Source organism: Polypterus senegalus, chromosome 4 (genome assembly GCF_016835505.1).
Source record: "Polypterus senegalus isolate Bchr_013 chromosome 4, ASM1683550v1, whole genome shotgun sequence".
NCBI classification, from domain to species: Eukaryota; Metazoa; Chordata; class Cladistia; order Polypteriformes; family Polypteridae; genus Polypterus; species Polypterus senegalus.
The window spans coordinates 148,820,878-148,844,306 of record NC_053157.1 but is presented as its reverse complement, the minus strand read 5'-3'; the positions used below and the strand labels follow the sequence as shown (position 1 = coordinate 148,844,306).

Sequence of the window (23,429 nt, the reverse complement as noted above, 5' to 3'; positions counted from 1 at the left end):
CTGGAGGAAACCCACCCAGACATGGGGAGAACATGCAAACTTCACGCAAGGAGGACCCGGGAAGCGAAACCAGGCCTCCTAACTGTGAGGCAGCAGCGCTACCACTGCCCACCGTGCCGCCCCATTTCAAAAATATCCTATACATAACTAAGTTATTTTTACTAGTGCCTGAATTTTTAAATACAAGTAGACATTTTTAGGGATAAATCATAACCAGTAATTACCAAAACAAAGAACATGTTGCTGCAGATATATTGATAACGATTTAAGTATTTAAAAAAAAAAACAAACGTAATTTTATAAATGTAGAGTTTAGTAAAGATTATTAGAAGCAGCTAAGGATTCACAACATAACAAGCTCAGAACTGCTTACTTCTTTCTCATTGTCTCCAGGAACTGGAACATACTATGGCAGCACTAGGAACAAGGGAAGATCCAGCTCAAAATAAGGCATCAGTTCACTACAGGGCCAAACATTCACACTATGCTCATGCATTTGCGAAGGCAACAAATAAAAAAAGACCAATTCCTGAGTTTAAAATTACTCTAAGATAAAAAGCATAATGACTGTACTCAGATTGGCTATCTTAATTTTCCTCAGTAACCACTGAAATAAAATCTTAAATGAAAACAACTGAAGCCACACATCATTACAATTTCTTCAACATGTGGGGCAGATTGCACCACACAAGATGATACACAGATGTGACTGTGGAGAGCACTCACTCTGTGTAGCATCCTGTTTGGCTTACATGAGAGCAAAATCATTCATTTTTGAACACATAGCTATCACCATAAACCTGCTTTACTTTTTTTCTGAAAGTGCATATGCAAACCAAATTTTGTTTGATCCCTAAAATGTCAATTAACATTTGAAGGAGAACACGTAAAGACAAATGGTATGTAGGTCACTTTATCAAAAACAAACAAAAAAAAAAAAACTCACTAATGTCTAGATCCCTAGAAATAACCTATGCAAAACTTTGCACCAAGTTTTACAAATTTCCATAACATTTTTGTAATTTTTAGTCTATGAAGTGGCAAATTCAGGGTAGTTTTCTACAATTTAAGCATACCTCTTCAGGACTAAGATTTTTCCTACCTTCTCATGATACATGGATAATTTGGACTAGAAATGACTGGGAAGTTGTCAAAAGCCAGAAAATGGAACAAAGCCCAAAAGTCCAGTAAGTAGCTGTAAAAGGATGTGAGCCTATGTCTGGACATCATCGGGTAACTGGTATGTAAATCACACACTCTGGCAGCATCCTCACAAACTGGTTAGTACACTATATTTTCCCACCATTTCCAAAAAAATTTTTCAGATTAACTGGTGAGTATAAATTGACTTGACTTGAAAGTGAATATGCAGTGCAGTAGACTGGTACACCATCTAGGCCTGGTTCCTACCTGGCACACAATGCAGCCCAGAATGGCTTCAGCCTTCACGATTGTGAATTGGATAGTGGGTAGATAAAATAGAGAGGAGAATATATGGATATCTACAAAGACTGAAGTTATAGCATTTATATCAATGTTTATACCGAGAAAAAAAAATAAGATAGTTGGCTCCATTTTTTATACTTAGTGCATTTTTTACACCTTCTACCCTTGCCAAGTAAAACTTGACAGAGGTTGGCAAAATGAATGATTAGGCATCATCGAGTAATTGGGAGATGATATTATGGTGCTGATGCCACACGGTTTAAGAATGTGTTCGAATTTCAGCACAGACAAATGAGTATGAAGTTTATACATTATGCATGGATAGTTTCTATGCAGACTGTTTTTATTCAATATACAAAAACATGCATATTCGGTAAATTGTGAAGCCTAAATAGGCCAGGAAATAGTCAAAATTATCTGTCTCTGAGCCTCATCCAGGTTTGCATTCAAAGCTGTTGGATTAGATTTCTGAGACCCTGAACTGCATTAAATGTCTTTGTTAACAAATGGGGAGATGGATGAACTATGAAACACAGTTTATGTCTTTCATAATAGCTTAAACAAAAGACTATCATATGTTAAAAATGCTTATGTTAAGAATATATCAGACACAGTAAGAAATAGAAAAACAGAAAAAGAAAAATTTTAGCAATTTGTAGAAATGGTCACTAACAATATCATCCTTAATTTTTTTCAATGTATAATTTTGTAGGTCAAAAGACTGCATTCTACCAAGTAAGTAGTATATTTTTCTAACCTAGTCTCCTGGGTCACATAAACCAGAGTGATCTTAGTGCTGGTCCCAAGCCCAGGTAAATTGGGGATGATTGTATCATGAAGTGCATCTGGCATAAAACCTGTGCCAAAACAAACATGCGGATGAGAAACAGAATGTCCATACAAGATCAGTCGAGGCCTGAGATACCAATGAATGCCACCCTTGCTGCTATCTAGCAGGGCATCTGCGAAAACTATGCTACTACTGAGCAAAGACGACGAAGAAGAACAAAAAGGGGGCAAGCCAGTTCACAGACAATTTAAGAGGAAGAAGGGAAAGAGTGTTTAGTTCTGAGTCAGAACATTTAATGTTGGGACTATAACTGGTAAAGAGAGAAAGCTGGCAGATTCAATAGAGAGGAGAAAGGTAGATGAACTGTGTGTATAGGAGACCAAGTGCAAATAGCATCAGAGTTGGGTACAAGCTGAGTGCAAGTTTGAGAAGGCTAAAGAAAAGGCTTATGTCAAGCTACAGTATATGAAAAGCTGAACACAAAGGAAGGAGAAAGCATTTGTACAGATTGGGCAAACAGATGGACTGAGTGAGGAAGGATGTGCAACAGCTCAGGGTGATAAAGGATACGGATGGAAATTGGGTGACAAATGAGGGGAGAGTTCTGAAAAGGTAGAAGGTGTACTTTATACATTATGAATACAGAAAATGAGAGAGAGAATGCAGGTTGGATGAAGTGGAAGTAGGAAATCATGAAGTACCATAGATCAGCAAGTCTTTAGTGAGGGAAGCTATGAGGAGGATGAAAAATGGAAAAGCTGTTGGCCTGGACGATACACCAGTGGAGGCATGGAGGTTAGGTGACATGGTAGTAGAATTTCATGAAGATATGAGAAATTGTGACAGATACTAGGCTGAGAAGAGAGGTGGCGATCTATGAGAGGAAATGGTTTCATGCCTGGAAAAAGTACAACAGATACAATATTTGCTTTAAGAGTACTGATGAAGAAGTACAGAGAAGGTCAAAAGTAATTGCATTGAATGTTTGTGGACTTAGAGAAAGTATAAGACAGGGAGCTAACAAAGGAGCTATGAAACTGTATGAGGAAGTCGCGAGCAGTAAAAAAGTATGTGAGGGTGGTGCAGGATATGTATGAGGGCAGTGTGACTACTGTGAGGTGTGTGGTAGGAATGATAGCCTGGATCAAGGGGAGAGTGGGATTACACCAAAGATCAGTTCTTATCCTTTATATCTTTGCTGTTGTGATGGACAGGTTGACAGATGAGGTCAGACAGGAATGTCCATGGACTATGATGTTTGCTGATGTGTGACAGTCCAGATTAGCTCCACCTGGGAGCCTCTTGATCCCTTATCACCAGGCAATTGAGGACACATACATATAGCAAGGGGTAGGTGCAAACAGTGAACAATGCTTTTATTAAAGACCAACAAATAAAATGCTCAAAAGTGCAGTTTAAAATCCTCAAAAATAAAGCAATAATCCATTAAAATTGGAGCAAATCCAAGGAGGTTAAAATTTCCACAGATACATCCAGATAAACAAAGTCAAATCTGTGGCAGGTAAAATCTTTAATAAATAAATGCACAGTCAAAGATGTGTAAGCCCTAGTGTCTCCATCTGAGAACAGACTGTGGTAAAGTCTGTGGCTGATTGCCATTTTAATTAAATAATCGCCACACTTGCGGATATAAGTTAGGTGGCATGGTAGTGAGGTGAGAGCAATTCCCATGGCTGTAATTGATGCCAGGAGCTGCTAATCAACACAGCTGTGCCACGTCCCCAATTTAAAAGTTGAAGCGTGAGTGCAAGGGGGGGAAAAAAGAAAGAAAAATGAAAAGGGAGAATGGAGATTAAAGGAAAAAGGAAGCAGGAGGAGAAAAGAGCCAGTGCAGGAGTAAGCGAGCAGACAGGTGCAGACCCGTGAGAGAGAGAAAGCAGGCAGCTGGGAGAATTGCCCCTGTGGAGAACTGTGTGGCACACACACATTTTTTATGGGGGTTGGGGTGCGGTCACTCCAGCTGAGCAGTTCGGAGGAGCAGGAGCATCCAAGAAGGTGAATGGTTCACCACGTAAAGCCGAGAAGGCAGCGGAGGTCGAGGAGGCTTAGGTGGGAAAGCCCCAACATGAGCACCCTGGCCATTGTGTACCCGAGACTTGGTTCGGCGAGGAAGCCTGTTTGTAGCTTGGAAGAGCAGGTAACCAGACCTGTGGAAGGTCAGATGCATCTGCTGATTGGGCAACTCCTCTCCTGTAAGGCTCATGAAGGATAAGCAGATAAACAGAGGAGCCCCCAGATAAAGGGAAAGGAATAGGTTTATTAAAAAAAAAAAAAAAAGAAAGAAAGAAAGACTGTTTCTGCCAGTATTTTAACCACGTTTTCAAGGGATACGCTTCTTGAAATTTTTACCTCCACATTTCATCTGATTTTATCGATTATTTATTTATGGAATTTTTATTTATAACACTACACTATTTATTTGGACACTTGTTTGTTTGACTGTTTTTAATAAAAGCACCGAAAACTTTGCAAATTTTCCGCTTGCTTCATGCGGTGTCCTCATTTGTCAGCTCATTCTGTTATGTTATAGATTGAAGTTGGGTTCAAGAAGCTCACCAAACAGGAAGGAGGAGCACAGAGCCATACCCGCACCATCACACAGACGTCTCCCCATCTTACCCAATATGGAACCCTCTGCACAAAGAGAAGTCCCACTGACAAGCACAGACTCCCCTCTGAAACAGGCTCAGGTCCTTACTGGTTATAGGCACCCAGCAGGGCTCCCAAACTGAGCCATGCTTCACTCCATTTGTCTGCTGCTACCTCTCCCTTGGACTTATGCAGGAGCCCTCTGCGAGGATCAGGTAACTCCAGCTCCTTGCCAATATACAGCCATGTAGACCCTCTTCAGCTCAATTCGAGCGCCCATCCTGCAATTCCCTACTGGGACTCTTCTTACTGCCTACCTGCCTCCATCTACCTGCACACCACTTGCGTGCTTACCATCTGTCATCCCTTCTTTCAACCTCAATCTTTCCTTATTGTTTCCGATTCTTACTTTCTCTCACTCATTCCAGACACATTCCTCAACTTCCACCTTTTTCCCTCCACGCAGGATCATTTTAAATTATCATTTCTAATTGGGTGCAGGCATGACACGCTGGTACTTCTGAGGAATGATTATGGTGCCCAACCGATCTGCTGAACCCTCGCACATGTATGCAGCCAGATCTGTCAAGTACCCCAATTAGCCATGGATTGAAGCGTGCCTGCGCATTCCTACACCTGACTGGAGCCCTGCATACGAATATATAAAATATTCCCGACACCATAGACCACTAATCACAGGATGATATTCTGATCTGTAACAAGAGTAGACAGTAGATTGATACAAACCTGGAGAAGTGGAGGTACGTGCTGGAGAGAAGGTGAATGAAAGTCAGTAGGAGTAAGAAGGAGTACATCTGCGTGAATGACAGGGAAGGTGATGGAAGGGTGTGACTGCAAGAAGCAAAGGTGTTGAAGGTAGACTAAATTAAATACTTGGAGTCAGCAGGCCAAAGTAAAGGAAAGCACAGCAGAGAAGTGAAAAAGAGTGTAGGCAGGATGGACTGGGTTGAAAAGAGTACCTGTACTGGAAGGTCTATAAAACAGTAGTTGATGTTGATTTGGAGACAGTGGCAGAGATGAAGATGCTACTATTTTCACTCTGAGTAACGAGGGCAGACCAAACGAAGAATTAATATAGTAGAGGGACAACAAGGGTATGGCAGTTTGGTGACCAAGTGAGAGAGGCTTGATTGAGATGATTTGGGGACATGCAAATCATGAGGATGGAACTACCAAGCAAAGTGAGAAGACGAAGGCCAAAGAGGAGGTTTATGGATGTGGAGAGAGAGGTCATAAAGGCAGTTTGTGTGGCAGAAAATGATGTAAAAAAAAAAAAAACAGGGATAGATGAATACTGATGAACTACTGTAGCAACACAACAGCCGAAAAAAAATAAGTAATAGTAGTATATTCTTGTTACTATGATCAGATTTTAGTTCACAACATTATCAGAAACGTACTGTTAAGTACAGTCTATTAGAAATGTTGTTATCCTGATTTCATTCACAGTAAATAATATACAGTATATAACAAAACTGAGTGCATCCAGGTGAATATCATTAAAATTTTAATTACAAATTTTGTCCATTTAATATGTTTATTTGTTTATAGCTTAAGCCTAAGAAGAATCAACCAATACATTTGAAAAATGATTAATGGTTTGACTAGTAATGAATGAATATAAAAATAAATAATGAACAATAATAAATGTGCATAATTAATAATCAACTACAACAAAAGTCAAAACGCTTCTCATTAGTGAGATTACATTGTTATAATATTTTGTATGTTTGTCTTTATTTTGGATGACAAAGTCTATATTTTTGGGCATTAATGATATCAGTTTTGCACAAATCTGTGGAGAGATTATCTGTCGTTCATCACAGAAGAAGATTCTTTTCAGCTGCTGGAGGGGTTTTGTTGGTCTACCTTCCACTTTAAAATGCCTCGTCAAGTCAAGGACATACTAGGCCAGGTAGTAGTTTTCATTTTGTTCTTCTTTAAAAATTCTTTCGTGATTTTGCAGTCTATTTGGGATCAATGTCACATTGAAAAATTACTCTGCTGACAAGCTTCCTGAGACTGGGATTCATGTTTTCATTCATGGTGCCATCCATAATTAAATATTCCCTATATCTTTGTACTCATGCAGCCCCTTATCAGCACACTTTCGTCTCCATGTTTCAAAGTTTCCACTATGCAGACACTTTGGTAGTCCTAACTAAGGTCAATGCCATACATTCTGAACTCCATCTGATCCAAAAAAACATGTAGTTTGGTTTCATCTGACCAAACAAGTGCTGTCAATATTTGTTAAGTTTGCTTTCATGTCATTTGTGAAAGTTTAATCTTGTAATTTTGTGCTGTTTTGTGAACAATGGTTTACTTCTTGGACACTGGCCATACAAGGTTCACTTCATTCAATGTCCTTTGCACGGTCACCAATTTCAACAGATGATTCCTATGCAAAGTCGCAAGCACTCGCCTGCCTGTTATTCGATGCAAGGGTGCATCAATAGCAAATTGTACATCATTCCTCAATGATGGACACTGCACTTTTTTTTTTTTTTTAAACTGAGAGTATGGCTCTTCCTATACCTCCTAACCACTGATGCAACAGAGTATCAGTAGCCCACTGATACTCTTGTACCCATTTCCATCTTCATGAAGTTTCATAATCTGCTTTCTGCAACCCAGGCCAAAACTGGGAAAGATGTTTTGTTCACAGGTTATTTTATAACTTTGATATGCAATTAGCCTTAATGGGAAATTACAGATGTAATTATTTTTGTTATACTGAGTATGAACTCAGTCAAATAACTCAGGAGAGAGCTGATATTAGCTGTCCACCGATGGTCTCCATTCAACCTCTGAGAGCTTGAGTGGATTTGTAGAAGAATGGCAGAAAATCCCCAAATCCAGGTGTATTAATCTTGTTATATCATACTCAAGAAGATTTCAGGCTGTAATTGCTGCCAGAGGTGCTTCAGGTAAGAACTGTGTAGAGTGTCTGAATACTTTGGCTAATGTGATATTTCAGCTTTTTATTTTGAATTAATTTGCATACATTTCTAAAATCTTGTTTTTAAATTGTCATTCTGGGGTACTGAGTGTTACTTGGTATGGAGGGAAATAAGAATTTTAATGATTTTAGAACAAGGCTGCAATATAACAAAAAAGTGAAGGGGTCTAAACACTTTGACTACACTGTACACACAAGTTTTACAGATAATGTACTGTATACTGCAATTAAAAAGATGAACTAGAAAGCTGCTAACAACTTTCACTAAGGCCATGGACTGAGTAAAACTAAGATTGAGAAGTAAATAAATGATAATGTTATAAATAATACAGTATAAATAATTACAAAACATCACTGTAAAATAAGGCTCTTGACTTGATTTCGAAATTCTTTACATATGTAATTCACACTGACAACAAATTAAAGTCTGTTGTTTTAAATAATGAAAGAAAAAACATGCTTTGGAATTGAGGACCCCCATCCAAAACAGCTTGCACAATAAAACACACTCAATAGCATATGCTTCTTATGGAAATAATTACAAGTCACTCCAGCTCCAGGCCAAAATACAGTCACGTAGACCCTCTTCACCTTGCTTTGAGCACCCATCCTATGGGTCTCCATACTAGTACAATTTCACTTTGCAGATGGTGAAATTAGTTAGTTGTAGCACTATCTTTAATGGCAAACGATTTCCAACATAGTTTGCACATAGCCGTCTTTTAAGCAACATTGGTCTTTTCAAAACCAAACCACCTCCACACAAGTGAGGATGATCCACGTCTTGCAATTAAATCTAACGACATACACTGTGTGGCTGTTTATCCCCAGTGCTGTTTACTCACTCAAGTTTTATGCTAGCTTCACTTGTGGTGCACTGTCCATGAACTCACATGCAGTAGTCTTTCCTGTTGGGTTACATGGGACAGTAAATGCAAAATGAGTGACATTCTCGCTAATTTGAGCTTGCAAACTGTTAAAACAACAATTAAGATATTGTTGAGTGTGCAAAACGGACACTCCTAATTTGTAGCCATTACATAAAACTTGTTTATGCTGCCTATTTATACTTTTTTTTCCAGATCTTGCAAAAATGACTGATGCAGACAAAGCACAGCATTTCTACATGCATGACCAGGTTTAAGCAATAATTACAAAACTGATTACAGTCCAATTGATTACGGGTCCATTTAAAAATTAAAAAGATATTCACAGACCACAACATAAACAGGTACTTTATAAAGCAAATAATCCCTACAGCTTTGAATTTTCCTTTCTTACAGCACATTCATCCATTCAGTATAGTCACATGGAACCAGGATAACGCCTCAACTTTTTTACAACTAAATTTCTGCACAGATGTCATGTTTGTCAAGTAGTTCTTTAAGGACAGGAAATTATTACATTCATATTTGATGATGCAGAGTTAATCCTTAATTGAGGGAGAAGATCTAACTTGTAATAATTACATTTTAAACCGCTATTTAATTAAGTAATATAATACCATACTAGTAATTGACATTTAAAGTTTTACTGCATCATGTTGGTTAATAATCATTATAATCATTATTATCAATACATATATATATATATATATATATATATATATATATATATATATATATATATATATATATATATATATATATATATATATATATATATATACATATACATACACACACACACAAAAACTAGGGGGTTCGCCCCCTGCATGCTTCACTCACCATATCCCTGGGCCTGCGCTACGCACCAGCCACTTCGTGTCTCAGCCACTCACGTTGTAAAGAGGGGGGCTGAACGCACCCCCAAGGAGACACAGTCACTCCTCCAAAACCTCCTCTTAAATGGTGATACAATGGGAAACAAATAGTTCGTTTTTTACCTCCTCTTTGCTCGATCAACTGCTGGCTTGCTGCCTGCTGTGCTTGCATCTGCATCTGCCGCAGCGCTTCAAACATTTAAAAGCCTGTACAGCAGAAGCACTACTCTTTGTCTTTTATTTCCGTCCCCCGGTTTGATTAAATCTCTAGGCACAAAAGTCTCGTCTCAAGGGACGAGAGTTCTTGATATTTTTTAGTTTAGAATTTAAAAACTGAATAAAAATCTGAAAATCTAACAACATCACATTAAAGTTAGTTAGATAAATTCTGAAAAGATACCAAGCATATATATGTAGGTTTTAAAATAAGCCAGATTTAAAGCGTGAAAAAAAAAAAAAGTGACATTAAATCTTTGCACAAAATCGTTGCACTTTTAGACTTCGGATTTATATATATATATACACTATATATTAACAACCTACTGTTTGTTCAATGTATTATTCATCTTAATTTGTAGTTTTAGAATTTGATTTGTTAGCTAAAATGCCCTACCAAGTAATTCTCCAAATGTACCATATTTCCTGAAATGTATTACTATTTTGCAACAAAAATTTATAATCTGTATTAAATATAGTACTATGGCAATTTAGAATATTTATGGGTTATTGAGGGATCTAAATTAATTTTTTTTTAAATGTTGTATTTATGAAATACAGGCCTTAATATTCTATATCTTTATCTGTACAGCATATAAAACTTTTATTAATAAACATATTTAAAATTAAATATCAAGTATTACAGCAAACAGTCAAAGCTATACATATATCAAATTACTGTAATGTATGCTTTAAAACAGACAATTTCTACAGAAAACAATTATAATAAAATAATGTATTCACATTTATGAATGCTCCCCTATTTGTTCTACAGCTTTAGAAATTAAATTGTATACCTTGCTTTTTTCTTGCTGGAGCTCAATCTGAATGTCTGTTAGTTTACTTCGGAGCTCCTCATTAGCAGCCTGCAAGGCATCAATCACTGCCTCAGGCTTTTCACCTTTGCGATTTTTCTTTGACATCTTGGTTATAATTTAGTTCTTCAGAAGCCTTTTGAAATCAAAACATGTTTCAGCAAAAGAAGCATTCAGCCATGGCACACCAAAGCTTTAATTGTCCTATAAAAGAATAAGAGTGAAAACTTTGTCAGAATCTGCATCAAAATCATTATCACCGCTCATCAGAACAATATATAGGTAACACTAAATGCATTAGACAGTCTAAACAATATACCAAATCAAGAAGAATTTGAACATCATTTGTTGAACAGGCTGGGTAGTGAACCATGCTGACTCCTGCTTAAAAGACCACTCATGAAGCAGACAACAAATTATGATGATCTTCCATAGCTTATCATTTACAATATATAAAGGTTGCCATGTTAGTTGCAGGTGCACTAGTAGCTTGGCAAAATGATAAAATGCTTGTGCTGAAATGGAAGGACAATAAAGATCTTTGTCTTTTTAGCACTGTACATAACACAGCTGCAGTCATTGCACAAGCAAAAGGCAACAAGCAGTTTACAAAGTCTTGTGCTGTGGTGGAGTAAAATAGCACGATGGGAGGCACAGATCGTGTGGATCAAGAATTGACATTCTATCCCGTTATGTGGAGGCAACAAAAGAAATACTGTACTAAAAAAAGATATTTCATCATCTGATGGAACAGTGCATTTGAAATGCATTCGTGTTATACAAATAAAAAGCTGGCAAAACTGTATCTCATGCAAACTTTAAATGCCAGTTTGTAAAACAAATCATTGCTGCATATCCACCATCCACACTAGAGAGACACGGTTGACCCAATACATTGCAGATCAATCCATAGTGTCTTATTGGTAGACTATTGATTATATACCTCCAACTAGGGGAAAAAAAAAACAAAGAAACAGACATATCTGTGCAGTGTGCTGTTCAAAAACTGATAAATCTGGAAAGAAAATCCAAAAAGAAACACACTATTATTGTCCTGAATAAGATGTTGGATTAGGTCTTTCAACCGTGCTTTAAGATTTACCGCACACTACTCATTTTGAGATTATATACTGTTTTGGCATCATTAGTAGTATTATTTCTGTTCTTATTTTTGTAATTATTGTTCACTTCATATTTTTATTCATTGGTACTATTATTTGCATCATTATTACACTTGTGAGATTTATTAAAAATGTAATTTTTCAGGTCCAAAAAAATGCAATGGTTTTTACATGTTTTTGGAATAAAATGCAATGCTAAGGAGGTTAAAAAGCTTGCTGCTCTACTACGCCTTACATACTATGTGGGATGGCTTGCCTCCACACTATGCAAAACTACAGTAAATCTTTTCCTTTATTTTTGCCTAATCTCTCTTCCTAAATCTAGGCACAATGTACCCAAGGTTCAAAACAGTTTTAAACTCCCTCTATAGGTTTCCTCCAGGACAAGCTACAGAATCATCATTCCAAATTGTGGCTCAGTGATAGCGCTACTGTCTTGTAACAAGGACACCAATGTTCAAGTCCCAGGTTCTCATTGCATAGAGTATACATGTTCTCCCAATGTATGTTTGGTTCTTCATCCACAGTCCAAACACATGCAGCTTATGTAGACTGGTGACACTACATTAGCCCCAGAGTTGTGTGTATCTGTGTCTTCACCCTGCTATGGACTGGTGCCCTGTCCAGGGTTTGCTCTTGCATTGCCCATAATGCTTGTTGGCATTGGCTTCAGCTTACCCGGTACCCTGTTCAGAATAAGCATGTTTTCACTGTCAAAATTACGAGACCATGTAAAAATCTACTTCTAGCTTCCTAAAAGCAACAACTATTGTCTTGTAATCTCTGCAGGTAATCTTGCTAATGTTTCCTTTAACAAGAACCTCTACCCAAACAGTGATGAGCCTTCTCACTGCTAGGATCATCCTTTCTCTCCATACAAAGTTTCCTGAGCCACTCTCCTCTTTACCTCTTCGGACAATCTATATATATTTACATATATATATATATATATATATATATATACATACTGTACATATATACATACATACATACATACATACATACATACATACACATATATAAATATATGTATGTGCTGTCAGTTTATTAAAAATAAAGAAGAAAACATTCTGTTTCCAAATGTTATGACATATCTATAAAAATCTTCACTTAGATGCGATTATTTTTTCCGACAACATCGGTAATATTTACTTCTTTGGAAATGTACCATCTTGCGGAATTTCGAATACGTCATTAGGAATTACAGTACCTGTGTGACCCATAATGCACTGCGGTAAGCACGTTTTTCTCGCTATATGCGTGTTGCTGAAACTGAAGCAAGTAGCATCGCAGATGAGAAATGGATCGTTTCTTGATTAAAATTGGCACAACAGGCTCTGAGGGGAACTGAAATGGACCGCGAGTATGACAAAAAAAACGAAAACGGCCTTTTCAATCCCAATGGCTCAAAGAATTTCCGTGGGTAAATGCAGATGACACCGACTCCGTTTTTTGCCAAATTTGCCGTCAGTATCCACTTATTGCCGATAAAACATCCACATTATTTACCGGCAAGAAATTCGACAGAAAAGACACAATACTGTCGCATCAGCTGTCTAGGAAACACATTGCCTATTATGTCAAAGCTTGAGTCTAAAAGTAAGAAAAAAGTTGTTTCAATTGAAAAAGCATTATCTAAAGTTGAACGCTTGGAGGTTGAGCGTTACACCAGGCTGTTCAATATTGCTTACACTGTTGCTAAGCACAACAGGCCATTTACTGACTTTCAATTTCTGTGCAGGAAAAGAATGGTGTAAATTTTGGGAGTTACCATCGAGGCAGGGTCGCCTGTGTTGAGTTTGTGAAGTCAATATTTTCTGTTTTGTTGAATGATTTCTCAAGCCACACGAAACATGTCAGATTCTTTTCAGTCATGAGTGACTCAAGCACCGACTTATCAGTAATAGACCAAGAAGGTTTACTACTGAGGTACGTTCATCCAGAAACGTTTGATCCCTATACAGCCACGGCTAGCACTGAGAATTTAGAAAATGCCACAGCAGATGGTGTTGTTGCTGCCATAAAAAATGGTTTGTCAAAATGTGGCATTGATATTGAAAACATTGGAGACAATGACCCAAAGCTTGTATGCATTAATCTTGATGATGCAGCAGTTAATCTTGGAGATAAAAATGGTGCTGCCAGAAAGCTCAGTGATTGCGTAAGTAACAAAGTTCTTGTTACACACTGTATGGCACATAAACCGGAGTTAGGTGTATTTGATGCTGTAAAAGACGTAGGCTATCTGAAAAAGTTTGAAGACACCATTAAGCGCATCTGCAAGTTTTATTCTTTTTCACCAAAGAGACAGCATGCTGCAAAATCTTGCGTCAATTTTGAATTTAACCTTGCTTATGCATTCAGAAATAAAAGCCATCAGATGGGTATCATCAAAGTCCAGAGCATTAAAAGCTGTTAGCCAGGATTTACATGTAACTGTTACCCACATGGAACAGATACTTTCCACATCAAACAAGGGAGATGACCTGGGGCAGGCTAAAGCCATCCTACATGACCTCAAGCAAGTAAAATTTATTAAGTATCTATATCTGATGATGGATGTACTTTCTGCTATTACAGCCACCTCAACTCTTTTCCAGAGCAAAGACTTGCTGATATTTAAAGTTAAGGAGGCCATTGATACCTTGGGCACCATATTGCATGCCATGACAAAGGATCCAGGAGAAATCCTTGCAAAGTTTTATAACCTGTTTGACAAGGTGTCTAGTACATTTGATGGATACTTAAAGCTGTCTGGTGGTTTCAGAGATTTTTGTGAAGACAGAGATGTTCATGATCTCCTGGAAAGCATGGTTCAGTATATACTTACCAGGTTCTCTGACCTTGATAAGCCTCGTGTGTCAGATATGAGGGTGTTTGATTTCAGAATCTGGCCACACACTCTGTCTGGAATGAGCACTTATGGAAACTATGAAATCAAGAACTTGTGTCAGCAGTATAGTGATTTGTTGACTGATGAGGAAGTTAAACATGCACCATCTGAATGGCAAGCACTTAAAGTGCACATATCAATGCAACGGCAGTACCATCCACTTGCTGTCTATACCTCAGTTCTGAAGAGGAAGGAAGCGTCTCTAAAGAATATTAGTGTGCTGATCTCACTGTTTCTTACAGTTTCTCCTTCCACAGCTTCTTGTGAGAGATTATTCTCCAATACGCATTTAGTAAAGAGTTCTCTAAGAACCTACCTGACTCAGGAAAACCTTCAAAACCAGATGCGCATTGTTGTTGATGGCAAACCTATAGAAGAGTTTGACCCACTATCAGCTGTGGAATTCTGGCTGTCATCTGGCAACAGACACATCACTCATAAAAAACCTGAAAATTCATCAGCATCCACTTCTGCAGGACCATCAGTCCAGGAACCATGCAGTTCAGCTCAAGCAGAAATCAACAGCATTTAGCCCATGCTGTCTGAGATGGTAAAGATTCTTGGGCGAGAAGATGTTGCAAGACAAAAGCTGAAGAACATGGTAGAAAATAAATCAGGACAGTGTTCTGTTATGTAACTTTAATATGTGAAACAGAACTAGTGTACCTATAATGAAGGCATTGTTTATTAGTGAGTTAAAATGATAAGGGAATCTTTTATATAATTTTCTAGAGCAAGGTGGCAAAATACTACTCCCTGAAAGAACTTTTTTCAGTTTTAAAATGGAAGGCAGTTTTGGTATCAATAAAAGAGATCAGAAAAAATAAACTATTGTTATAAATAACAAAATAACTTTTGTTATTTGTTTATGGGCAAGTGAATATAACTGGCAGACAAGTGGATTTTCTAAGTTTACTTGTCCGTGGACAAGTAGAAAAAAATGTGATTTCCACACCCCTGGTGACACAGCAGAAATGTAGTGAACATGCATTTGAACTTGCACATGTGCTACTGTGAGCAACTTATGTTGACTTCTTTATAAAGGTGCTTCTTTCTCAGAAAATTTGTTAACTGAGCCACTATTGTTTCAGTACTCAGAATTCTAGCACCAGAATAGTCAACATGGTATCAGAAGAGGGAGGTTGTGTTTTACTAACATGCTGGAAGCAAGAAAAGGATATGATCAAATTGAAGCATATGATATTATTGTGTCATGATTTTCAGAAAGCATTTGATAAGGTGCCACATGAGAGGTTGGAAATTAAACTAAAAGAAGTGAGAGTTCAGGGTGATGTTTTTAGATGGGTGCAGAATTGGCTCAGAGACAGTAAGCAGAGGGTTATGGTGCGAGGGACCTTATATCAGAATTGGCTAATGTTAAGAGTGGTGTTCCACAGGGGTCAGTGCTAGGGCTGCTTCTATTTTTAATGTATATAAATGTTTGCAGATGATACCAAGATGTGTGGATTGGCAGATAATTTGGAATCCATTAAATCAGAAGAATTTGGACAGCACATAGGCGTGGGCAGATTTATGGCAGATTAATGTAAAGTAGTAAACATAGGAAATAAAAATGTTAGGTTTGAATACACAATGAGAGGTTTAAAAATTGAGAGTACACCTTACAAGCAGGATTTAGGAGTCATAGTGGACTCTACACTATCAACTTTCCGACAACAATGGTTCAGAAACCATTAAAAAGGCAAAGGGAATGTTAGGAGGTTATGCTCAAGCTTTATAATGCACTGGTGAGGCCTCATCTGGAGTACTGTGTGCAGTTTTGGTCTTCAGCCTACAAAAAGGACATCGCAGTGCTAGAAAAGGTCCAGAGAGGAGCGACTAGGCTCATTCAAGGGCTAAAGGGGATGAATTATGAAGAAAGAAAGAACTGAGCCTTATCATTTTAAGCAAAAAAAGAATAAGAGGTGACGTGATTGAAGTGTTTAAAATTATGAAGTGAATTAGTACAGTGGATTGATATTTTAAAAGGGTTCATCAGGAGCACAGTGACACAGCTGGAAACTTGTTAAGGGTAAATGTCACACAATCATTAGGAAGTGTGTCTTTACTTCGAGAACCACAGACACTTGGAATAAGCTACCAAGTAGCGTGGTAGACAGCATAACTTTCAAAACTAGACTTGATGATATTTTAGAAGAATTAAGTAGATAGAACTGGTGACTTGTTTGAGCTGAAAAACCTGCTCTTGTCTAGATTGTTCTAATGTTCTATTGGATACTGTAAGACATGACATTCTATTCACTGGAATGGAGAGCATTCTGGGTATCTCTGGCAATATCCAGTTTCACTGACAGGCAAGAGTTTGTTAGTCTTGGCAACAGCAGGGCCAACTTAGCACCAGTCACACAAGGACTTCCTCAGGGCTCTGTGTGTCGGTCCTCTGCTCTTCTGTATCTACTGTATATACTTCCCCTTGGCCATATCACTTGTAGATTTGGACTGGGTTTATCATTTAAATGCAGCTGATACTCAACTCTGTTTTAATATTAAAAGCCAAACTTCAGAGCTTTCTCAGCTCACAACTTGCCTCAGTGAAATTAAAACCTGGATGGAGCAGAACTGTTTAAGAATACATTGCAACAAAACTGAACTCCTACAAACTGGCACTAAAACACAACGTAAGAAAATTAGCTCCTTTTCAGTCACATTTGACAGTGACCTCTAAAGACCTCCTTCTAATGCAAGGAATTTTGGTGTATTGATTTGTCACTTTTTTAATCCTCCCACATAAACCACATCAAGAAACGTTCTTACATCAACCTCTGTAACATATTTCTTCTTCACTCTTTCCTCCCCTTTTCTAATGCTGAGAAACTTGTCCATAATTTTATCACACCCCTCATTGATTATTTTAACTACCTACTAACATGTGTCCCTTCAAATCTTACATCACAGCTCCAGTTGAGTCAAAACTCTGCTGCAAGAGTCATTACACAAACCAGCAACGGCGAGCACATTACACCCATCCTGCTCTGCCTTCACTGGCTCCATGTGTCTAACAGGATCAAGTATAAAATTACACTAATAACCTATAAAGCTTTAAATGGCCTTGCACAGGACTACATCACTGCCCTTCTCGATTGCTATGCTCCTGCTCACCAACTAAGGTCCTCAGATTCTGGCAACAAGGGCCTTCAGCTGTATAGTGCCAGACTTTGGAATGACTTCCCAAAATTAATAAGATCAGCTGACTCCATTCATTCTTTTAAGAAACAACTTAACACTCCTCTGTTCAGGAAGGTTTTTAACTTAATATCTATCTATCTATCTTAATCTAACATGCTGCTCCTTCTGTCAGTTTACTTTTCTGTCCAGATGCTCAGGATAATGTGCGTGTGTGTGTTATACTGTATAACAAATTATGTGATGTGTACAAGCATTTTTCTTTTAGTATTGAATTGAGTATTATACTCTGTTTTTTTCTTTCTTTAACCCTATTTAATGCTTTGAATATTCTGTATTATATTGTTTATTGTTTTATATAGAAAGTATTTGTATCTTATTTGCCTTGAGCATGGGAAAGGTGCTATATAAATAAAATGCACAATTATTATCATTATTATTATGGACAGGAGAAAAATAATTCAATTGAGAATCTACATTGGACGAGGTAGAGATACAACACGTAGTTTAATACTGTTCATGATTCAAATTGCAAATTTGAAAGGATTAATAAAGTCATCATTAGCGCACATTTTAACTTCAGCAATCAAATAAACCCAAAGAAGGGGTAAACAGAGAATTGACAGTAGCAAGTAAACAGACAAAACTAAAACCTTACAGTCCAACTACTGACTATTGTCTCTCAAGTGTCATGGCATGGCATGGCATGGCATGGCTTTTCCAATTGTCCACCAAAGCAGAATGAAGTGCTCATTTACTCCCCACCCATCTCTCTGTCTTACTCTCTCAGTTTTAACTCTGACATCTCTTTAACCACCCAACTGATGCCTTGTCCAAACTAAATTCAATGAATTACCAGACTTACGACTTCTTTAAAGACTGCTCAGTGGCCCAGTACGTTTCATTAGGAGCACCAGGCTTGAATTACTTTTGTAGATTTAAGCACACTGCATTATGTTATTACACAAACTTGATATTTTGGCTGAACTGTCAGGCACTATTCTTAGTTGATTTTTAGAAAGTTGTTTAAAAAGGAATTCTAACTACCTTTAGAAATCTCAGAACTAGACTTAATTCTTTTCAATTTCTCTATAAATAGTACAGGGAAAAATATAGTAATGATGTTGAAATATGTAAATTACAGTAAAGTAATATTTCTATTATAATTTGCTCAAGCGAAACAAAATTAATTTAAATACAGGACACTTGCATGGGCAGTTTTAACATCAAAGAATCCTGTTTTCCTGAATTTTACAAGTATCAATCACAGTACAGGGTGGGCCATTCTTGTTTTAAACAGATACTACAGTAGATCGTTATTTGGAACGCATGCATTTCATGAGTGTTCCGTTTCTACACTAATCTGTGTAAACACATTGTTAAAACAGAAACTTCCAAAGATCAAATAAACACTTTCACAAAAGTTTCAAGGATGATGCAACAGCTTCCGTGGCATAGCAGTAAGATTTGCTGACTACAATCAAGAGTCCCGGTTCAATTCTGACTGACGGAGAGGTGCGAACGGATTTAAGGTGGGCCAGATTTACGAGTTTTCTCGTAGGCTCTGGTAATTCTAGTCTTAAGGTGCGACAGTAGACAAACCCGGTAAAAAACCTGATGAGTACACTTATCCCTGAAGAAAATAGGTAAATGGTAAGTAGAGGGGAATATCAGGATAAAGCAGGTTTAAAACAAGGATCTAGTGCTGAGGCTTATTGAGAGTGGTGCTGGATGAACGGAACATAAAAGACAAACAGCCACCATGACAGACAACTCTGCTAATATGATCTAGTGCAGTACAGCTTACACAACTACTTTACATTGGCTGCTTTGTGCACAAGCTCGTTTTGGTATCACAGGCTGCTCTGAAAATTCCAACAACTGCCCGATTGCTCGGCCAGGTGAGCTGTATTGCAAACATTTTACAGCGTAGTAGTATAGTTACTGTAGCCATACGCTGAAAGAGAATCAATGTTTATTGCACTTGCCAACATACAAACTTGTGACTGAGGTGGTCACACAAACAAATAGTGCATTGGACATGCTAGAAAGGTTTTTGGAACAACAGCTAGCATCTCAGCAGCTCTGCAAAGTAGTAGGCAGCAAGGTTATTCTCGATGCAACTGGCATGCAGTGCACTTGTCTGCAACACATCTGCCACAGGCACACAGTCATTTTTAAAGTAATGACATGTGATTGTCGTGTAGGAATCAGCTGCGCTAAGTTAGGGTTATTTTCCCTGCTGACCTGAGAGACATGTCGATGCTTTGCTTAAGATCTCCATAAAGCCTAGTTACAAAGACTTCACTCATTTGCTCTTCTGTTGATAGAGTATACAGTGATTCCAAAACTTGTATAATTTGTTGAAAGCCCATGTTGTCAACAACAGTGTAGGGCCTCATATAATTACAGATAAAAACTGCTATAGACTGTTATTTTTTAGGCATGGGATGAATTAAGCTTAGAGTTAACGGCTGTCTCCAGTGTCGATTGTTAGACCCTACTTGTCTGGATGTCAACTGAGTCAATGTTTATGGGTAACACTGGGATAAGTGATTTCTTAGATTTGTTCTGTTACCACAATACCTAACTCCCAAATTGCACAGCCTACGTATGGCTTTGCTTTTATCCAGCTCTTTTGCCGATGCACTAAATGAAGCTGTAGTAAGTCCACACCTTTAATTGTCAAAGATGGCGATCTATGTAGATTTTTGCTTATCTTCGTGTAGTGTAGAAGACGCCAATTTTAAGTAAGGAGGACACTCTACTTTGTTTGAAGTACAAGTAGTAAAGCTCTTTTTCCAAATAAAGCACTAACAGGCATATTAACATCATCTACTGATTGGAAGCAGAAAACGAAGGCAAGCAAAAATTTACATACTCTAACAGAGTAGGATAGTGATCCACTAGATCGATCTTGAGACTTAATGGATAACAAATCATTTAAATGAAAAAAAAAGATTAATCAGAAGAATCCACATTTTTACCTAAGCCTATTATTTATACAGAATCAGTGGTAGAGTACATCAGGAAAACGGAGGATACTGGAGGCCAAATCTTACCTGGGACTGGAGAAGTGAGGCTGAAGGTATTTGATTAAGATTTGTGATATTTTTAAGATTTTACAGGAGGCAACAGGTTCCACATTAAATCAGAATACATCTGTTATAATGTACTAGCAGAATACCCACGCTTCAAAGCGGAGAAGTAGTGTGTTAAAGAAGTTGTGAAAAAGAAAGAAAAATTTTAAAAATAACATAACATTAATGTAATTGTTTTGTCATTGATAGGAGTGTTGTTGTCATATATATATATATATATATCTATATCTATCTATATCTGTAAATATATATATATAAATCAAAATACCATTGGCAAATTCCTTTAACGGCATCCGCAAAGGAGAAAACGGCCTTTAGCACCCCTAGCGGGAGAGAGTAAAAAGAAAAGGAAACATTTTAATAATAACGTAACATGATTGACAATGTAATTGTTTTGTCATTGTCATGAGTGTTGCTGGCACCGCCGGTTTGTTCCCGCTTCCCAAAGAGCAGCACCCTTGAATATATATATATATATATATATATATATATATATATATATATACTAGCAGAATACCCGTGAATTCGCTCTTGACTGATCAGCAGTGGATGTCCCTACACAAAGAGAAGTAGTGTATGTGCCGATGCCCTCTCTCGTATTATGTACGGTCCTGGGCGCGATATGTGTGTGTATATATATAATATATATATATATATAATGTAGATACTGTTTTGGGTGTGTGTGTGTATATATATATATATATATATATATATATATATATATATATATATATATATATACATACATATATATACACATACATATACTTGTGTGTATAGCTTTTATATATGTGTGTGTATAGCTTTGGTCACTGAGTGCAAGGGAGAAATAATAAAATATAGTCTATAAGTTATTAAACAGTAAAACATTAACGGTTATATATAAACTGCTCAAAAAAATTAAAGGAACAATTTGAAAACACATCAGATCTCAATGGGAAAAAGAAATCCTCCTGGATATCTATACTGATATAGACTGAGTAATGTGTTAGGAACGAAAGGATGCCACATCGCTTGATGGAAATGAAAATGATCAACCTACAGAGCCCTGAATTCAAAGACGCCCCAAAAATCAGAGTGAAAAAATTATGTGGCAGGCTAGTCCATTTTGCCAAAATTTAATTGCAGCAACTCAAAATTGTACGCAGCACTGTGTATGGCCCCTGTGTTCTTGTATACATGCCTGAAAACATCGGTGCATGCTTCTAATGAGATGACAGATGGTGTTGTGGGGGATCTCCTCCCAGATCTGGACCAGGGCATCACTGAGCTCCTGGACAGTCTGAAGTGCAACCTGGTGGCATTGGATGGACTTAAACAAATCTCCCAGAGGTGTTCTATTGGATTTAGCTCAGGAAAGTGTGGTGGCCAGTCAATGGAATCAATTCCTTCATCCTCCAGGAACTGCCTGCATACTCTCACCACATGAGGCCAGGAATTGTCGTGTACCAGGAGCCACTGTACCAGCATAGGGTCTGACAATGGGTCCAAGGATTTCATCCTGATACCTAATGGCAGTCAAGGTGCCTTTGTCAAGCCTGTAGCGGTCTGTGTGACCCTCCATGGATATGCCTCCCCAGACAATCATTAACCCACCACCAAACTGCTCATGCTGAATGATGTTACAGGCAACATAATGTTCTCCATGGCTTCTCCAGACCCTTTCACTTCTGTCACGTGCTCAGAGTGAACCTGCTCTCATCTGTAAAAAGCACCAGTGGTGCATCTGCCAATTCTGGTATTCTATGGCGAATGCCAATCGAGCTGCATGCTGCTGGGCAGTGAGCTCAGGGCCCATTAGAGAACATGGGGCCCTTGGGTCACCCTCATGAAGTCTTTCTGGTTGTTTGGTCAGAGACATTCACACCAGTGGCCTGCTGGAGGTCATTTTGTAGAGCTCTGGCAGTGCTCATCCTGTTCCTCCTTGCCCAAAGGAGCAGATACTGGTCCTGCTGATGGGTTATGGACCTTCTATGGCCCTCTCCAGCTCTCCTAGAATCTCCTCCATGCCCTTGAGACTGTGCAGGGAGACACAGCAAACCTTCTGGCAATGACACGTATTGATGTGCCATCCTGGAGAAGTTGGACTACCTGTGCAACCTCTGTAGGGTCCAGGTATCGCCTCATGCTACCAGTAGTGACACTGACTGTAGCCAAATGCAAAACTAGTGAAGAAACAGTCAGAAAAGACGAGGAGGGAAAATGTCAGTGGCCTCCACCTGTTAAACCATTCCTGTTTTGGGGTCATCTCATTGTTGCCCTCTAGTGCATCTGTTGTTAATTTCATTAACACCACAGCAGCTGAAACTGATTAACAACCCCCTCTGCTACTTAACTGACCAGATTAATATCCCATAAGTTTCATTGACTTTATGCTATACTCTGATTAAAAAGTGTTCCTTTAATTCTTTTGAGCAGTAAATATATATATATATATATATATATATATATATATATATATATATATATATATATATATATATATATATATATATATATATATATATACTAGCAAAATACCAGCTTGTGGAGAAGTATTGTGTTAAAG

General features: G+C 37.9%; 1 protein-coding gene across 5 annotated transcripts in view; it reads right to left on the bottom strand.

Annotated features, from left to right (window-relative positions):
- The window catches only part of jakmip1 (janus kinase and microtubule interacting protein 1), a 278,170-nt gene that overhangs the window by 127,926 nt on the left and 126,815 nt on the right, over positions 1 to 23,429 (bottom strand). For 4 of the 5 annotated variants that reach the window (XM_039751460.1, XM_039751462.1, XM_039751461.1 and 1 more), the window contains exon 1: positions 10,605 to 10,730. In XM_039751460.1, coding sequence (XP_039607394.1) covers positions 10,605 to 10,730 — 126 coding nt within the window. Of the gene's footprint in view, positions 1 to 10,604; positions 10,827 to 23,429 lie in introns of those variants that run through there. The other variant, XM_039751459.1, reaches the window with a different exon arrangement.